The sequence below is a fragment of the Limanda limanda genome, chromosome 11 (assembly GCF_963576545.1).
Source record: "Limanda limanda chromosome 11, fLimLim1.1, whole genome shotgun sequence".
NCBI classification, from domain to species: domain Eukaryota; kingdom Metazoa; phylum Chordata; class Actinopteri; order Pleuronectiformes; family Pleuronectidae; genus Limanda; species Limanda limanda.
In genome coordinates, this window is record NC_083646.1 from 25,903,038 (window position 1) to 25,922,461 (window position 19,424).

Sequence of the window (19,424 nt, forward strand, 5' to 3'; positions counted from 1 at the left end):
AAATGATATTAACATTGACAAGCAGGATTGGCTGCAAGATGTCACATGAGAAGAGTTGCACAAACAGATGTGATCCATATTTTACTATCCAGATTATAGTGTCTAAAATTATAAACTTATTGTACATTGAAATTTAGGTGTCATTGGTCGTACATCGCACAGAAGGAAAAATGATCGTACAAATACAATAATTATCACACCTCTGGTAACGCTGCGGCAGCAGTGTATAGCCTATTTACTTATGTGATTTTACAAAAGTACTTCAAATTCTTGCACCTTCAATCAACCTCATTGAAACGTACTAGTATTTTTCTCAAATTCATAAACTTTGAAGTACGACAAGTTTCTGTTAGAAGTGGGAAACATGAAAGGTAATTATTTTAATATGTTCTGATATCAGAATGGGACTGCAGCTTGACAAACTATTTCTTAGACAGCAGATCAGAAAACAGAGTCATGACCACAGTTATGCACCTCAAGAGGTATGAGCCAAATTATCTTTATTAAAAACCTGTGTAGGACGAACACAGCAGGTACACAATCTGCCAGACCTTCTTGATTGAGCTGGCAGACTCATTGCTTCAGAGTATGTGTCCTGAACCATTACTGCTTTTTAATAACACAAAGTCATACATAACGGAAAAAGGGAGATGAGGCAACAAGTTCTGTGTAGTTATTTTTTGGAAAAATTAAAAGTGCAAAATGGCAAAACAGAACATGCTGCTTTTGGAAACTGTTGGAAAAGGAACATTTTTAAAGTTAACACTAATCCATGGTTGGTCAAATTCCGTTAAAATAAACACTTCAATTAAAGTCTTAAACCTGATCATGCACTAATCAGCCCTATTCTCCAAGAATCAGCAGCTCAATAAATCATTTGATAGATAACATTAACTCAGTGTCTTGTTAGAAGTGTGAGATCACACTGCTTCCAAAGCTTTCCTCAGTGGAACATTAGGAAAGAGATGTGTCTTCCTCACCCTATTCAAAGCCATGGACCGCAGGCACACTCCATCATGTATGCACATTTAAATTTATAAAGGCCTTTCTTGATACTTTGCTGTTGTTTCCATGACAACAGCATCCACAGCAGCAGAAGCAATTTTTTCAACACTGTTTTCAATTCATATTGAACACGGTAACTGGTCTGAGATATAACTGAGATGGTAAGACATGTTTTATTAAGAGTGTATTTAAGAATAATGTTCCCTTGACTGAGGAAAAACAGATCAACACAATGATCAGGGGATACTTTCCGATATCCATAGCTGACAGAGGAGAATTAGTCCAGAATGTCAGAAGCCATGAGATTACCATAGGAACCCACAGCATAACATGGGCTAGATTCAAGTCTAAATTAATTTATCCACTCGTATTGCAAATCTTCAGCCTTCAGTTCAATGCAGATTTCTAGTGTAGTAATGGCTGCACAGCATATCAAGCAACATTCATTAGGGGGAAAAATAATCAGCTTTCAGTCAATGACAGACATAAGTATAAAAACACATTAATCAAGCAAACCAAGGATTGTCACTGGTATACAGTGATGCTTAAAAGTAATTACACTCCTTTGTCCTTTTAGGTTATAATTAAGACCAAGAAAAATAATTTTAATTGAGGTTGAAAAGGTAGCACAGGTACCAGTTTATTTACAGACGTTCCAGGGGGAAAAACCATAATATAACAGTTTTTCTATGCTACTAAACAATTGTAATCAGAATCTTAATGTTGCCTTCTAATGCTGCATCTATCCTTTAAGCTATAATGTATGGGATCGTATAAAAACAAATCTCACTTCAAGTCCAGAGTAACCTCGACCTTATCTGCCCTGGAGAATGAGGAGTGCAATGTACACGTCTGCGGACTAAAATGGCTGCTGGTGGAAACAGGGTGGAGGAGAATGCTTTGCTAACAGATGAGTAGTGTACGGTGATAATCCTGGTCTGTTTGATGACTTCAGAGATAAATTAACAGACAGTCTTTTTTGCACTCCCTCTCACTTTGGCTCAAACCTGAGCATCAGTAAAATGTTACGAGAGCTTGACAGCAATCTTCTGATCCTTTTTCATCATCCTCTGAGCATCTTTCTCAATCTTCTTCCTTTGCTGCTCCATGGAGCGCTTCTCTCTCTCAGCCATCTTCTGTTGTCTATGAAATGAAGGCAAAAAAAAATCCATGATTAGAGGCTGTAACATTAGAGCACATTGACAGAAGCAAGGTCAGCTGGGAGAAGGCAAATCTTGTTCCCTGTGGTGCTGGTGCAGTAAAAATGTGCACACACTGTCACCTGCTGGCCATGTTGTGAACTTACACTACTCAAACAGAAAAGTGCCATTCAGAGCAGCACAGTTACAGCTTTCTGTCTGTCTGTTAGGGAAGTTTTATGTTTTAGGAGTTTCATCTTCTAATACAACTCATGCAATGTTTCCCTTTTATAATTGACGTTGCATACTGGATGTATAAGGAACTTTACCAACTACATTATCCTGATAAACAGGTGCAGTGCACTCTAACTGGTTCATATAGGCCAGGGGTCAGCGAGCCGCATGCAGCTCTTCAGCCCCTCTGCAGTGGCTCCCTATAAAGTGTTGTTAGGGTTCATTGAACACGTTCATATTTTCCGTGAACAGTGAACTGAACGAATCAGTTTTCATTTGATGTAAGTGAAACTGAGTGCGTCATGAAAAAAGACTCGTCAACATGTGCTCAGTACAACACGACATGTGACGTGAACAGCAGGACTCCGTGATAAAATGACCGGAGTGACACGCAGACATGATCCGACACCATTTATAAATCATTAAAAAAAAAGGAACAAATGAACGTGAACTAGTTCATTTTTGGAACCGTGAACTTAGTTCTTGTCAATCTGTATGAACTGAGCTTCGAAATAGTTCATATACGTGTGAATTTGCACAACACTGAGTAAAACTATATATCAAACTTTATAACCTGTGTTATCAAAAATTTATTGCGGCTCCAGAAGAATTTTATTTTGCAGAGGAGGGGGCAAAATGGTTCTTTTGATAGTAAAGGTTGCTGACCCCTGAACTAGTTACAGGTAGATTTTTGACATGTTACCTGAGCACCTCCTCTGCTTCCCAGGCAGCATCGGACTCTTCCTCCCAGGCGTTTGTGTTCTCCTGCCAATTGTCCATTTCTCCAAGCTCGCCCTGTAAAGTGTTCAAAGTTATCCCTGAAGATGTGACAGGAAAAACAAAATTTCTGTTGCAAGAGTTTTTTATTCCTGATTAAGAACCCAGTGTAAACTAATTAATTTTATTTTGGATGTCCCAAACCATATGCAAGACCTGTTCTCTCTACACTGTTGAATTTCTATAGGTTTCTCTGGAAATATATAATTGACATGGCTGCTACTGTATTTTCTAATTAATTCTAACTAAAACTAATTATATTTGTGGTTAAAACTACAAGAGTTTATTCTAACTGATATGATGATCACACAGATCAGATGGCTCACAGGCATTTAGACTGATGAAGGCGTGTACTACAAACATTTAGATGTTGCCTCCTGTAGCTTTAAAGAACTGTGTACAGGTCTAACAGGTTAGCCGACATGTTTTACATTCCCTTTCCATTCCAGTTCCTTTTAAGATCTTGTATTTTAAACAGAAATCTATTAAATCTTAGCAGCCTTTAGAGGATAAAACCTGTATAAACTTATCAACTGGATATGTTTATAAATCTTTTACAATTTCATACATTAATATAAGAAATCACTATTATATTTATCTGCTCAGTCTTAAAGGGATAGTTCACCATGAAATGTCCCTCATTATCCACCACTATAATGATGGAGGGGTAGGCAAAGTGTTTGAATCTACAACAGACTTTAGGAGTGTCAGGGGTAAACTGTGTTGCAGCAGAATCCAATACAATTAAAGCAATTAGTGACCAAAACTTCAGACGTAATAAAAAATATCACATGACTCCATACGGCTCCTTTGGTGTCATCCAAGTGTCCAGAAGAACAGATATTCATATTTGACTCTGTAATTTTCACCGTGCTTTAAGCCTAAATGTCCACATAAAGTGGCTAAGCTAGCGGGCGTTAACATTTCCGACGGTCCTGAATGCACCTCGTCAGGAATATATCAGAGGATTTGCGGTTTAAACTGTATAAATCACCTTGTTTAGACTCAAATATAAATGGCGGGGCTTGCGGACACTTAATGACACCACACGAGCAGTTTGGAGGCACGTTTTGTTTTATGTATATTTATTACATCTGAAGTTGTTTTCACTCATTTCTTCAATTGTATCGGCATAGTGAGTCAGTAGATAATTAGTGAATTTTCATTACTTGGTTAACTTTTTAATGACCAAATGGTAAATGGACTATATTTACATTGCAATATATATATTGCTTTTCTACCATTTGTGGCACTTTACAGAAGAAGCCATTCACACAGCACTATAACATGCTGGGATGTTTCTATCACGCATCATTCACATACTGTCGGCACAACCGTCAGGGGCAATAAGGGGTTAAGTGTTGTTGCCCAAGGACACTTCAGAATGCAGACTGGATGAGCCAGGGATCAAACCAATGATCTTCTAGTAAGTTTCTACCTTCTGGGTCACAGCCAACCCAAAACGACAAAAGTGCTGGGTGGGTGAGGAACAGAAGCTTCAGACGTTGTAAACAGTAACTCACAGAGGGTGGACTGAAGTTCATCATATCCTGAGAGGCTGCCAGTCTGCTGGAGAATCCTGCTGAGCCATCAGGCACCAGGTAGTTCAGAGGCTCCCGTTTCTTCAGCAGGATCTGCAGCGTGAAACCGTAGAGACAGGAGTGACGTGTCAACATTGACTAAGATAATTTGTGAGGCACTGGAGTACCATAACATGCACATGTTCAAAACTGTCAAAATTCAAGGTAATTAAAGTGATATTTTGTATTAACTATGCTGAAGCAATATTCTGTGCATGATGCCAAGCTTTCATGTATTACAACATCTAAATATATTCTAAGAATCGCAAGGCAAACTATGCCCCCAATATCAGAGTAAATCTTGATGAATTCAGAATTAAGGCAGTTGATGTGTGATTTGCTGATTTATTTCTTGAATGATATTTCAATCGAGGTTTGATAAAGAGGAAATGCAAGTAAAGGGCATTAGACTGAAAATCATGCGATAATATGCTGTGTCCTGGTGGATTATGAGCTGTACATTAGGGTTGGGCGATTGGAAGAATATATCGTCTACGATTGGCTAAGAACACGGTAAGTAGTCTTTTAGGGCGATTAAGCAATTTGTCATTTTATTTTGCCAATATAATGGTCTGCCTCTGATAACTTATTCAACTGTTTAATTAACCAATGCAATGGAAGTTGTTATATATTATATTAAATCCTGTGTATTCATTCATTAATTCACTTCATCCAGACTCCGCTCGCCCACTCTCTCTTTAGTGCTGATACACAGACACACACAGACTCAGATGACGTCTCTGACACACTATAGTTTAAACATTGATTTGTTTGTAACAGCCACCACATTATCAACAATGATCCCCACATAATGAGCGATACTTTCCTTAAATGAGAAAAATCTTTCTTCATGGCTGCGTGTACTCATTTACACTGGTGTGCAACCCTGTGCACTCTGGCAAATATATTATCACTCAGCGCTCGTTGAGGCTGACAGTGGTCGATTGGAAAATACAAGCATATCACCCAAACCTACTGTATATGAGAATCACTAGATGAGCAGCGCAACTAACTGTCTGCAGACGCACCTTCTGTGTTTTCCTGATGGTAGGGGCCATGTCTTTGAAGAAGTCGGGCTCTTCGTCACCATCGTTGAGCTGAGGGGAAACACTTCCGTTGCCACCTTCAATCTTAATACTAGTGGGAGCGTCTTCATCCCAAGAGCTCCATTCTTCAATCTCTGGCTGTCAGAGTGGAACATAAAATCCAATTTACAGTTCAATTATTCTTTGGAATTCAAGAGCAGGAGGTTGTGAGTACAACAAGTAAGTACATGTCAATTTTGAAATTGTGTCGAGTGATAACATTATTTCCAAACAGTGAACCTTAGGCTCTGTATTGCTAGAAGCTGGAGCTGTTGATTGATGCATCACTGACCTGTTTTGGTCCTGATGATGAAAAATCCACTGTTGTTGGGAGAGTTATTTGATCACCACTGAGCTTGCGCCCCCTTCCACTCCTTAAACAATAAATATCAAAAGGAAATAACTCAAAATTGTACAAAGAAACAACTGACAGAACATTGTTATTGTTTGTTTGTTTAGAGAACACTGGGCGGACGATATATGGAAACTGCATATTTCTGCAATGATAAAAAACTGAATGTGGAACAGACAACAATGTTGTATATAATCTGATGGAAAGGCAAAGAGCTGTGTCCAGTGGAGATCGGGTACTTTACCATTGACTGTGGAAATAGATGATATATTAAGAAGAAAAAGGGAGCCTGTCCAAAGTGCTGTCTAAATAATGTGATTTTGTAACTGTGGCTTTTCTGTTTTGTAAGATAAAAAAAAGAGATTGATTTTGAAAATATAAATGACGTGCAAAGATTCAAGTGACTGTTTGTGTATGAAACTAATAAATGATCCAGTTATCTGGTAAAAAAATGTCCCCATCAAGTTAATGTATAAATATGCAGTAGTTCTGTCGAATGTGAAATCATTTGGAATTTGTTTTGGGGAATTTGGATTTTTCTGAATTTTTGGTGCATGTCTCCTCTCTTTTCCATTTGTTTTGCATATGCAAGATGTATGTGTTTGTAAATTCAGCTGCTCTTAGACATGCACTGCACTCTGGATAATCTCCTGACATTCTCCAGTGCTGGTGCATGCGAGAACGTAAATGTCCAAGTGAGTTTCTTTTGCCAGCCTCAGAGGATGACATGTGCCAGATGCAAAAGTTAAAAGAAAGAAAAAAAACTAAGGACTTTAGGTGTTAAGGGCTGACGAAAGTTTGAATGTTATGTAAAAAACTACACTGAGGAATCACTACATTACGCCCATCCTCTGCACCACCCCTAATCGGAACGCTCTAGAGATTTCAGTGTTTTTGTGAATGCGTCTGAGGGGAAAATCTCTGCTGCATTGTTCATATGCGACATGCAATCTCTGGAGAGTCCAGTAGCACGTGTGTGGACAGGAGTTCATGTCGGAAAGGGCACGATTAGGGCCTTTTATGTTTCCAATAATGATAAGTATAATTTCATTGGAACGACTTCCATAGAAGTAGCAGCATGTATCAGGAGTACTGGACATGGTATTTATGAAGCTTTTAGCTGTGCTCACCTGCATATTAACCTCTTAAAAAAAGACAGGAAACTGGCTAGACATGTGCAGATCTTGAAGAGACGGAACTGAGTGATGGCCATGATGAAACTGGACTGGAAGGAGAGAACAGAGATACAATTTAATACTGCTGGTTACAATGATGAACACCTAGGTCTTGTTTTGCCCGCAAGTATCAGGATGTGTAGTAAAGAAACTCTCCAGTGGATAAATATAGATGCAGCTGATAAGCGAGAACAGATGACCAGGAGTGAATCCTAAAGAAACGTGTTGACATATATGAGCATTATGTGACAAGTTGTCCTTTAGTTCATCTGGAGATCCATGGCATTAGCATCTTATTGAATTGTTACCATGCTTGTGTGTAAACAGATGTTATGATCACAAATAAACTACATTACATGCAACTATACAAGCAGCACAAACACGACCTCAGGCTAACGGGAAATACAAAACGAGCACTGCTATTATTTCAGCTAAATTAAGGAAGCAAAAGGATTTCTTAATAAAACTTCTGCACGTCTTTTCTATCTTATAAATAGGCAACGTTACTCACTGTGCAAGATGTCAATAGTCCGTCACTGCTTTCTTCTCGTGTGACAGAGGAGACACGTTCATTTATTTGCTAATCGTTGCTCGCAAGCTTAGCCCGATGGGAAACATGGTATTTCGGAAGCCTGTGATTGTCTTCGTAGGACGACACATTGGTCGTGACAAACAATATCACCGCCCTGTCAAAACCACGAATGTAACAGCTACACATCCGCGTCCGCTTTCATGACAGAACATGTACAATGTTGTCTTCGCTCATCTCCGTCCCGAGGCTGCCATCTTTGAGCTGGGAGCAGCAGGAACAAGGAAGTGCTTGCGTGCACGTGGTTCTTCTTCTCTCGTTTGATTGGTGCTTGGTAAACTTGCTGCATTCAGGTTTTTTTAGGAAATCGGAAGGAGTAACAGATACAGTTTTTGTTTGCTCTTGTATTATTTTCTCATTGTTAATATTAAATCTTTAATCGTACACAAGTATTTCATTGCTATAATTTATATATATATTTAAATGTGTGATTATGAAATATATATTTGTTATGAAGTAATATCTATTCGCTTTGGTCTGCTTTCTCCTCCTATGTATAAGAATATATATCGAATTTAATATTAATATTAATATATATTAATATTAATTTAGATAGATATTAGCTTATATTTTCTCAAAAGGTCTCATTCCCCCAGCCAAACAGGAAGTGTTTCTGCCGTCACATTTCTATGCAAAACTCCGTTAATAGAAATTTGAATTCTAACAAAACAAACCAACCCTTTGAATAATCGTAAATGAAGAAAATATATTGTGAAAAATTAATGATTTACGTTTGATTAGACCGTCATTCATTTGAAACGATGACTGCATATACAGTCGTGCTCGTGACGCGAACGCACCATGTCATCGCCACAGAGTACCCAATGAAAACAGGACGTGGACGGAAGTGGCATATTTGAAAACTGCCAGTTGAAGTCGAGCCTCTTTCGTTTCTCTTCAGTGAAAAAGAAGTTAATGACAGCGGAAACACGGTGAGGCGTCCAAATCGGAAATACGATGTTTTAATCTGATTGCTGATACACTTATATACGCATGTTTGAATTCACCGGGTTTTTGCGGGGCCCTCATGGTATCCTCTTCTTTTTAACAACAGAGCTACGTGTTGGCTAACTAGCTAGCTGAGCTAAGTCACTTTGTCAACACTTTGGCTAAGGAAGAACGCTGCGCAAGTATCGAACTTATTATATGAAAATGGAGCTTTGTACATCCATTTTGCTGTGTCGTTAAAACAACATGTCAGATACTGTCAGGGAAATTGATATTTAGAGTAAAGTAGTAGCAAATATCTCGAGGAGCTAATATGACGAACAAGCGGCCAATAAAGCTACAATGTTTTTCTTCTTGACCTATAAACAATCATCTTTACGTCTCTTTTGATGATGAGATATTTCTCAGAATGTTTTGTTGTGTAACTTGCAGGAGCTTAAAGTCCAGTGTATGACTGATCCCCATTTTACACAATGTAAAGATCCATTCGATTCCCATTGATTTGAAGGACGTTTATGTCATCTGCGATCATTGTCTCCCAAGAGTGGATACAGGTCTTTAAGTGGGTTACATGGTGTATTCACTCACTCTTCGCTTTCAGATGGAGGAAGAGGAGCTGACGTATGACAAAAAGCAGCCGCTTGCCATGCTCTATGAAAAGCTCAACAAAATGAAGAAGTACCTAAATGAAGGTAATAATATTCCACACTGTAACATCCTTCAGTATCCACACTTTGTGTCTGCACTGCATTGACTCTTGACTCTTTGCTCTCGCCACAGATGACACGGACAATATCAATCAGATCATCGGCTCAAACTCGCCTGAGTCATGTCTCTCATATTTGATGGACCTGGAGAAGAAAGGGAACCTTCACCAAAATGAAAACCATCTCACTAGACTTGTTGACTTTTATACCAGAGTATTTTCCAATATGCCGCTGGGCAAACACTGTCAGAATGAGAGCTATGCCAGGATGCTGGTCAGATTTGCAGAGCTAAAAGCGTAAGTAACAAAATCTCCTTTCCACTTTTATTTAAGATGGACAAGATTTTATCATAGCAGTAATAACTTGGAAAGTTGATTCATTTGTATTGTGTAAATATTATATTGTATGTATAATTGTTTTAAAGTCTCTTTGAAACACTTATTTACTAGCTCACTTTTTTTAAACATTTTTTTATAATTACATAATAAGATGGGCACTTAATCTGCCTTTTCGTGTGTGTCTTTCTTTTTTTATTAGGATTCAAGATGTCAGTGATGCAGAAGCCAACTTCAATGTAGCAAGATCTCACAGTCAGAACTTTGCATTTGTTCACATTGCTCATGCAAACTTTGAACATTCTCAAGGTAACAAAATGCCTCTTTTTGTCCTTCTTGTGCAAGTTAATATATTTCCATGAAGTCTGGGTTATTACAATGTCTGCTGATATCATTTCACCAGGCAACACAAAGAGGGGCATTTACATACTGCAGAATGCTATTGAAGTGGGTGCCAAACCAAAGGAACTGCTGGAGGCTGCCTTGCAAAGTTTACAGACAGGCAAAACACAAGTCTTGTGTTTAGAGGAGAAGGAAAATGTACCACGTGGGTATTAATTCATGTTTTATTTCATGACAAAGGATTTGATCATTTTACTGGTGTGTAGCCATTCAGAGGTTCAGTTTGCACTAAAGATGTAGAACTATCATATAATGTTTTGACTTTTTTTTTGTGCTTTTCCAATCAGATTTTCATATTTTGCTGTGTTTTCTTTCTGTTAGTATTGTCCAACTGTAATGTTCTGATTCTGTCAAAACAGGCTCAGAATTCCCAAAAGTGAGCAGAATATCAGACGGGACAGGCGACTTGCAGCTCTCCAGTATTTTTGGTTCAGGGTAAGACTAAAACCCCAGCTCTGTGTCTGGTAAGGTTTCTGCTTGATTTAGGAAATGTGACATCAAAAGTTGTTCTCTGCACTTCAGAACTGAGTCCTTTGGGGGATCATCAGATGAACAACTACCAGGCTGGCGATCTGGATATCAACACAAGAGAGCAGTTGGCATGGTAATAGTTGCATCTCTTATAACTGTATGATTACTAACTTTACAGTGCATTGTTTTCCAAAAAAAAATTACCAAATAGTCCTTGAAATTTGTAATTTTTGTTCTCTTCTGTGTGCAGCCAGGGAGAGTTCCTGTGGTACCATTCTCTATCCCAGAAAATGATGACTATGATGATGACTATATATATGAGAAACCCTCAAAGCAAAGTGATGCATCCATCCCCAATAGTTTGTCCAGGTACATTTTTTTATAATATTTTCATGCAGGTTTAGTTTGGTTATGTCTGAGTGCCATTCAGAACAGCTTCAATAAATTAAAATATACAACTGTTTCTAATTAGAAAACTTAAAATGACTTACACTATCACCCCTAAGTTACCCAAATGTTACTTTAGAAACCTGTAATGGAGAAAACAAACCATTTTTAGGTCATTTAATTAGTTGAATCAAACACCAAATATTTTTAAAACCTCTGTGAAAAGTGAAAGTTGTATATCTTGTCAACTGTTTTATGTGCTTCTGATATCTAATTAAAATGTAATTATGTCCTAGGCAAACATCTGGTTCCAAGATGAGCTCCGTGTTTGGTTTGTCATCATCAAAGAAAAATGCTGTTGATGGAGATCTTGTCAATCTTCAAGTGAGTATAAACATGCTGCAGTAGTTTTGATTTATGCAATGTCAGATCAACTCTTGGCACTTTATATATTATCAGTGCTCTGCTCAGCAGAAGTGTTTAATTAAAGCTTGGGAAAGAAGTGTAATATCTGTTATTCCCGTTCTAAGCCACCAGCTGTCAGTCCAGAATATTGCCCTTGGGTGGACCAGGCAGCTGTGGACTCCACCACCTCACTCCTTCACACACACAACACACAGGACATCTCGAGAATGGAAGGTACTAAATATCCTTGCAAATCTGTCACACGGAATGCCATGCTGATTGTAGTAGTCACTGAAACCTTTAAAGCTGTGTGAACAATGTGTGTATATTGTTTTTTTGCGGTTTTGTTAATGTGTTGTTTTTCTCTGACAGACGTTACTTACAGTTTTGACCAAGTCGTGAAAACAAATAGCCCTGAGTCGTGTTGGACATATCTAAAGAATCTTGAGAAAAGGGGGAACCCGCACACAGACATCAGCCTCCTCAACAAACTCAAGGACTGTTACTCTAAAGTCTTCTCCAGGATGCCGATTAGACAATACAACAAAAACGCCTGCTATGCCAGAATACTGGTCAGATATGCAGAACTAAAAGGGTAGGTGATTCAATACTTTTGATCTGCATTAGAGATTTGTTTTGACATTAACTGGGGACATTTCATTAGTCTGCGAGCAGGATATTGTTTTCACAACATTACCTGATCGTGATACATACAGTGTGTGCATGCAGGGAATGCATCGCTCCTCTAATACTTTTCATTGCAAGTGTGGTTAGGGTTGGGTAAAATGCATGGAATATACATACTGTAATGTATACACACTATAATCCCAAAACACCACGGTCAAATCCCCCAAAATGACCATTGTTGCTGAAATGTGTAAAAAACGCCAAAAGCATTCGATACTATTTACCTTCCCCAGTAATGATTTCTATACCCAGCTGAAACAGCAGTTGAAACAACAGCCGTTGTGCTTTGCTGCCAGTGGCAGTAGTGATTTCAGGAAAAAAGAAAATGGGAGTGAAACTAAGATGCTGTTCCTGGCATTTTATGCAGTATCAAATGTCCAATGCTTGTACATCTCCAAAATGAAGTATATCAATGCATGTGCCAATTATCTGAAATTACATTTCTTTTTTTCTGTAGGATTGAAGACCCAGATGAAGCACAGGACCACTTCATAGTTGCGAGATCCAACTGCAAAGCCTTTGCCTTTGTCCATACAGCATATGCCCAGTTTGAGGTCTCTCAAGGTATGATCAATTATCACATGTTTACTTTCCAAAAATCTGAGGCATGGGACAGAAAATGCACACATTTGAAATAAATGGAATACATGTAGAATTACTGCTAGTTGTAGAGGTCGTTACAACACTAAAGCTGATGGCAAGTTGCTGAAGGTTTGCCGAAATCACAGGGCTCAGTACAATAGTAAACGTGGTCACACTTGGCTTGTTTAATGAAGTGAGTTCTTGTGAATACATCCTACTTGCAAATAAGTTTAATTCCCATTGTCTTATCCTCCCTCTATTTTAAGGTAATGTGATCAAAGCATCCTCAATTCTGCATAAAGCCCAGGTGTTAAATGCCAGGCCTGCTGAGCTCCTGCAGGTGGCCATGCGTAACCTTAAAGCTGGGGAGAAACAGCTAGTGCCCACCCAGGAGGAGGAACAACTCACAGGTAAAAACTCTTTGGAAAGCAAAAAGCGCTGCAATGGACATGGCTTCCAAATTAAGTGTTTCTAATTTGTCCTGTTTTATTGCAAACAGTTGTTCCTGTAAGCATTTCTACACATGGTGGAAACCAGGACCTTCAGCTTCCTGCTCGGGTCCCTGTGAACCGCTCAGTTGAATGGGTTAAACCTGCCAGCAAAGAGCCCTTATCAGAGTGGAAGCTGCCAACTCTCATCAACCGGCAGGTTTCTCCTGAGGTCTGATAACGTTCTTTAACTACTGCTGCTGCCTGTGCAATGCATTCTCACCAAATATTTAAATTATTTAAATGAAAATGAAATTAATAGAGATTTTTTAATCTTTATTATTTTCATTAGTCCTTACATCAATCTTGCTCTTGCATTTATCGAATAATTCAAAATGTTTTCATTGTTAGGATAAACGTACAACCCCACCTGAGCCTAGACCTGTTCCTCGAGTGCTGGAGTCGTTTCCCACTCCCTCCCTCCAGCTTCCAACTAGACTGAACCCACAGACAGTTTGCCAGACTCCGAACAGCTACAGAAACCCCTCTGCTAGCAGGTACGATTTTTACCTTGGGTGCCTGTCTGCCCAGAGTATCATCAGTAACACTCCATATGTTTTAATTGTCCAAGACATTTGTCTCTGTCTTCTGTCAAACTTATTCCATGGTTCTTCCCCTCAGCTTTAATACTCCAGTGGTAAAGAGAGGTCCTGAGGTGTTCTCCTCTGCAGTGGCAGCACACAGAGGCGGACCTGTTCAGCAGCCGTGCACACCTCTAAATCAAACAACCTGTTTCCAAACTCCACAGGTATGACATGTCCCTGGCCCAAGTGTTACCTGTTATTTCTGTTATTAAATGTTTTAGACCTGGAATATCACATTTCACCACCAGCAGTTGCTACCTGGGGAATTGTTCTGGGCTTTAATGTCATATCTTCATCTCATTTTAGGCTTCCTTTAATACACTGTCAAATGAAACCATTACCATAAAGGACAAACAGTACTTCATCCTCAAGATGATTGGACGCGGTGGATCAAGCAAGGTGAAACATTATCAGTGAATTGATGTTGGGAAAGAAAATAATTTAATTACTGGAATATTTTATTTTTGTTGATGTTTAACAATATTTTATCTGTCCTTGATTGACACTTTTTTAAATTTCTTGTTTTTCAGGTGTACCAGGTCCTTGATCACAAGAAGCAGCTGTTTGCTGTAAAATATGTTGACCTGGAGGAGGCTGACGCTCAGACTGTAGAGAGTTATAAAAATGAGATTCAACATCTGAATCACTTGCAGCAGTACAGTGATCAGATTATCAAGCTCTATGACTAGTGAGTACATGTCTAATCCAAAAAATGAATATAATCCATGCATTGTACAGAAATCAGCATGAAGACCTAAACTATAGGACAGCAATGCCCAATTATCTTTATGATCATCCCCAAACGTATTCAGATTGCTATCATATATGTCAAACACAAGTATCAAATTTTCATAATTGACAAGCTGGAAATGTCTTATAATTAATCAACCATCAAAATAATTGGCAATTTACTTTCTGTTGAATTATCAAATAAGTGTTGCAGCTCTATTTAACTGTTTAAAAGTTGTGGTGTTGCAGCAGCTAAATGCTACATAAAATAAAACAAAAAGGATAACAATGTGAAGCAATTCATGATAAGAGCTGTTTTAGAAAACACACTGAAGCAAACATGAATGTATGATATGATAACTCCAGGAATATGAAATATAACAGTGGAATAATCTCTAAATGGACAAACAGCATTAATGAAATTAGGCCCTGGCAAAATGAGGTCAGAAATATGGTGGTTTTCATTAGATGCACAGTAGAGGATGTGAAAAATAAGTTGTCATTAATGTAAAGTTGTCAATAACACTGCTGCCATCAAAACCTGATTTAAAGATGATGTCAGTTCTTCAGAGTCGGTGATTATCTCTGCCATGGTTGTCCTAATGAATTGTACGTGTGTTTGCAGTGAAATGACCAACAGCTACATCTACATGCTGATGGAATGTGGAAACTTGGATCTGAACACGTGGTTGCGAAACCGCAAGACTGTGAATCCCTTGGAAAGGAAGTTTTATTGGCAGAACATGCTGGAGGCTGTCCATACTATCCACAAGCACGGTTTGTATTTGTAAAGCTTTGAGAGAAGTGATTCGGAAATGATCTTGATTCCTAACTGTTTCAAATATCTGTATCTTCTTTGCAGGAATAGTTCACAGTGACTTGAAACCAGCCAACTTTGTCATAGTGAACGCGTCATTGAAGCTGATTGACTTTGGCATCGCAAACCGTATCCAGCCTGATGTAACAAGCATCATGAAGGAGTCACAAGTAAGATTTGATTTAATGATGCGTTACACAGTGAATCCAGTTTAAAGGGATAGTTCACCTAAGGAGTGTAGTTTTAGGTGTAAACAGCGTTGCAGCCAAATCCAAAACAATTGAAGTCATTGGTGACTCCATCTTCAAACGTGAATAAAACTGGGGGAAAAACACAAGATGCCTCCATACTGCTCATGTTGTGTAATCCAAATGTCTGTAAGCTCCGACATTCAAATTCCTCTCAAAACAGAGTAATTTACCTCTTGTTTTTGCCTAAATGTCCTCTGATATCTTCTGCCGGGTGAGAGCATAGATGCACAAGCTTGTGCGGTGTGTGCATGTACGTGAACATGGCACCAGGCAGAAGGATAACATTGGACATTTAGACTTAAAACATGGTATAATTAACGCCGTCGAGGTGGTGGTCCAACTTGTGTAGCCCTTTATGCATTTGTGTTCACACAGTAAAAATAATGGGAACACATGTGTCCAACACCGCCTCAAAATGTGGTTGGAGTGATCAGATCTGTTTTAAACGCTGGCCATTTGGGATTTCGTCACTCTTGACAGATATCAGTACCAGGTCTGAACGGGGTCTTGCATCTTAGCGTAACTATACAGCCCGGGTGATCAGACTCTGTAACACATGTTTGTTTGTTAAATACAGGTGGGCACTTTGAACTATATGCCTCCTGAAGCCATTAAAGACACATCATCCCAGTCAGGAAAAGCACGCTCAAAGGTATTTTTTTACTCACTTTTGCCAATCTTTGAATAACCTACGATTACAATGGATGAATATAAAACATTGTCTGTTTTTGTGCCACAGATCAGCCCCAAAGGTGACGTGTGGTCCCTCGGGTGTATCCTGTACTGTATGACTTATGGGAAGACTCCATTCCAAAGCATCACCAATCAGATTACCAAGCTGCACGCCATCATTGATCCTTCCCATAAGATCGAGTTCCCTGACATCTCAGAGAAGGATTTGCTGGATGTGTTGAAGGTGAGAGACCATACACTACACTGTATTAGTGGGATGTGAAAATGTGTCTTTATCAACAATTAGCAAGCAGTACCTAAAGATATGCTGTAAATATTTCTCTAAAGTGTGTGGAACTTGGGCTGTGAGAAACACTATGGATACTTACTCTCTCTGCCTGCTGTTAGCAAGACAACAGCGTTTTGAGGGTTATTCTTAACCAGGCTACTTCACCTTATCTTCAAATATGGGGAGTGTAAGTAATTCTGTGACTGTGTACCCAGCAGGCTTGCATTGCATACACACACACTATGTGGTCCAGACATTATATTGCTTCATATCGATCATATTTTACCATTTGTCTTGAATTGAAGTCGTTTGGTCTCAGTTGGTCTTTAAGTTGTTGAAATCTGCAGACACTTTGTTTATTATTGAAAAAGGACTTTAATGCCCCCCCCCCGAACTATTGCAGATTTTCAACTTAATAAATCCATAGACTTGTGTCAGATGTTATTGTTGCTGATGTGACGTAAAAGTCAATAAACTGTCTTTGTTTTCTGCTTGTTTCAGAGATGCTTGGTACGAAATCCTAGAGAACGAATCTCAATTGCAGAGCTGTTGGAGCATCAGTACCTGCAGTTGAAGCCACAAGCATCCACTGAATCAGGTAAACTCTCACCTATAAACAAAAGCACAGTCTTTGTACTTGCTGTTTACTACATGACACTGACCTGTATTTAACTGGCCTGTTTCAGAAGTCACATGTAACCGTGATCTGAAGAAGATCCTAACGGACCTTGCAGCCCTCCAGTCTCCAAACAGCATCATAAGAGCTGCAAACGTGAGCTTGACTCAGAACTTCTAATTATGTTCTACATATTTTGGCATCTTTAATGCTAATTGAGCTCTCTGCTTTTCACAGAATTTGGCCAAGATGTGCAACAGCGGCAGAAGGTTGGATGTTGCAGAGTGTGCAAAGTCAACAACCTAATTATCCTGGAAAATGTGATGGGGAGAAATTCCTTTCTCCATTTTTTTTTTTTTTGTTTACCACTAACTTCTGTATATACTCTGTTCTTTTGTAGGAATTGACTAATCCATAATTGTATGTATCAAAAAATATATAGCTTCATTTTTACGTAAGTTCCCTGAGAATAAATGTCAGCATGCAGCAGATAAATATGCTGTAACCTTCAGAGTTGTTGGTTAATTTGTTTCAGCTGATATAAGGGGTTGGTGACCGACAACATGTAATTCAATCAAAAAAATGTGTTTAAGATGTGAATATGTTAAATTGATCCAAAATATTCTCTGAATCTAATTGCCTGCTTTAAAACAACAAAACAAACATTACAAGAAGTTGCTTTCTTTCAGCTTGAAGCATTTTATGAATTGTCAGTAAGTAAATAAACATGTTTCCTTTTTTATATTTAAATCCTCCAAGTTATATAAACATGTATAAGAGCTGATTAGAAGTCGCCTCCAGTGATGATAACACAAAAAGAAGATAAAACCGACATTTTACCTGCTTCCCTGAATTCTTTCTCTATTTCGTCCACCTACTATTTTCTATTTTCAAAAAACATTTGTCCATCTGTATCTTGAATGCATATCGACTGTATGTTCATCTAATCAGCTTCACACTTGTGTCGTGTTGTGTATTCTTAATGGCCAGAGGAGGCGCAGCACCAGGTTTGGTGCAATTTAGAGACCCGACATGCAGTGTGCAGGCAGTGTGGCTTCAGCAGACAAGAGTTGAAGATTTTAATTTAGCTACAGACAGTTTATTTGTAAGGGATGTTTAAAATGGCCAGAGTTGACAGTGGTGCTGTGCATTGAAAACATTAAAAGAAATATAAATGCTGAAAAGTTCATTTAAAAAAGCCTGAGAAAACATGTTTTTAGTTTAACCTTGAAAGTCTATGGAACAACTCATGTTGTGGGGACCTAAATCTGTTTACCACAGCCACATAATGTGGACTTGTTTTCTTTACGGGGACAAAAAGCAAGTTCGTCTAACTGAAATCGTCCCATTTTAAAGTGAATTAGGGTTAGGTCAAGTTTAAGGTAGGTCAAGAGATCATAGAAAGTCTACAGGAAATCAATCAAGGGTCCCATTAGGTCATGGAGACGGGTGTGTTGGTTATTGTATAGATATCTTCCTGGAGACCACTTTCATCCGATAGCCTCATACGTTTTTTAAGGGTTAGAATCGTGTGTGTGTGAGAACAGTTCACTCCATCAACACAACCACCACACGGGACGCGCACTCAAAGCTTTATATGCACGCGCATTCATGTGTATGTCCTTGCCCCGCGCACCGCCCTCCTTTTTGACCAATCACAGCCTTTATCTGTTCGTGGAGGATAGTATAGTGAGAAACAAACAGGAGGTCTTACTCCGACGCTAGTCCCGGGTACCACGAGGAGGCCACTGCCAAAATCAGCTTTTACAACACATAATAAACTTTAAAGACATTAAAGTCATTTTGATTAATCTATTTTTCACAATCTTACATGATAAAATGAGTTTAATTCCATATTCTAAGATAATACATATTGGTGTTGATTACTTTAATAACGTTTTAAATAGCAAAATACATATAACTCAAAATATTATTGTTTAATGCGAATGCAATGCTATTACACCTGGATGTGCACCGAAGTATTACTATCTTACACAGGGTGTCAGGTCAAATAACCCGGAATTAGCCTGGTACCCGAATATCATTTTTGTAGACTGAGTGGTGTTTACACTCCTCTAGACGATCTCAGCACTTTAATGCATGTGCCCTTCCTGATCG

The 19,424-nt window shown here is 38.7% G+C and overlaps 2 protein-coding genes across 2 annotated transcripts; one reads left to right on the forward strand and one right to left on the reverse strand.

The window, feature by feature from the left end:
• Positions 1-466: 466 nt before the first annotated feature.
• Positions 467-8,165, reverse strand: ebag9 (estrogen receptor binding site associated antigen 9). The gene is made up of 7 exons (XM_061080558.1): positions 7,859-8,165; positions 7,303-7,397; positions 6,113-6,194; positions 5,764-5,919; positions 4,679-4,789; positions 3,082-3,173; positions 467-2,148 (listed from the first exon to the last, which is right to left on the reverse strand). The coding sequence occupies exons 2-7, from the start codon at positions 7,383-7,385 to the stop codon at positions 2,031-2,033; spliced, it is 642 nt and encodes a 213-aa protein (XP_060936541.1). The 5' UTR covers positions 7,386-7,397; positions 7,859-8,165; the 3' UTR covers positions 467-2,030.
• Positions 8,166-8,811: 646 nt separating this feature from the next.
• On the forward strand, positions 8,812-17,775 carry ttk (ttk protein kinase). The gene is given in 26 exon segments (XM_061081670.1): positions 8,812-8,868; positions 9,486-9,576; positions 9,665-9,887; positions 10,129-10,235; positions 10,330-10,473; positions 10,650-10,667; positions 10,670-10,763; positions 10,851-10,932; positions 11,050-11,168; positions 11,483-11,570; positions 11,717-11,825; positions 11,964-12,186; positions 12,736-12,842; positions 13,127-13,270; positions 13,360-13,520; positions 13,700-13,845; positions 13,970-14,096; positions 14,239-14,331; positions 14,463-14,620; positions 15,287-15,438; positions 15,524-15,648; positions 16,307-16,381; positions 16,469-16,645; positions 17,192-17,288; positions 17,377-17,462; positions 17,544-17,775. Coding segments are annotated over 25 exon segments (3,015 nt in total). The 5' UTR covers positions 8,812-8,868; the 3' UTR covers positions 17,613-17,775.
• The last annotated feature ends 1,649 nt before the right edge of the window (positions 17,776-19,424 follow it).

Bases quoted from the DNA above. Each gene is read 5' to 3' on its own strand.
- ebag9 (XM_061080558.1), bottom strand. From the start codon at position 7,385: ATGGCCATCACTCAGTTCCGTCTCTTCAAGATCTGCACATGTCTAGCC. The intron at 4,790-5,763 runs GTGCGTCTGCAG...TTCACGCTGCAG, and splicing joins CCATCAGGAAAACACAGAAG to ATCCTGCTGAAGAAACGGGA. The intron at 2,149-3,081 runs GTAACATGTCAA...TTCATTTCATAG, and splicing joins GAAGCAGAGGAGGTGCTCAG to ACAACAGAAGATGGCTGAGA.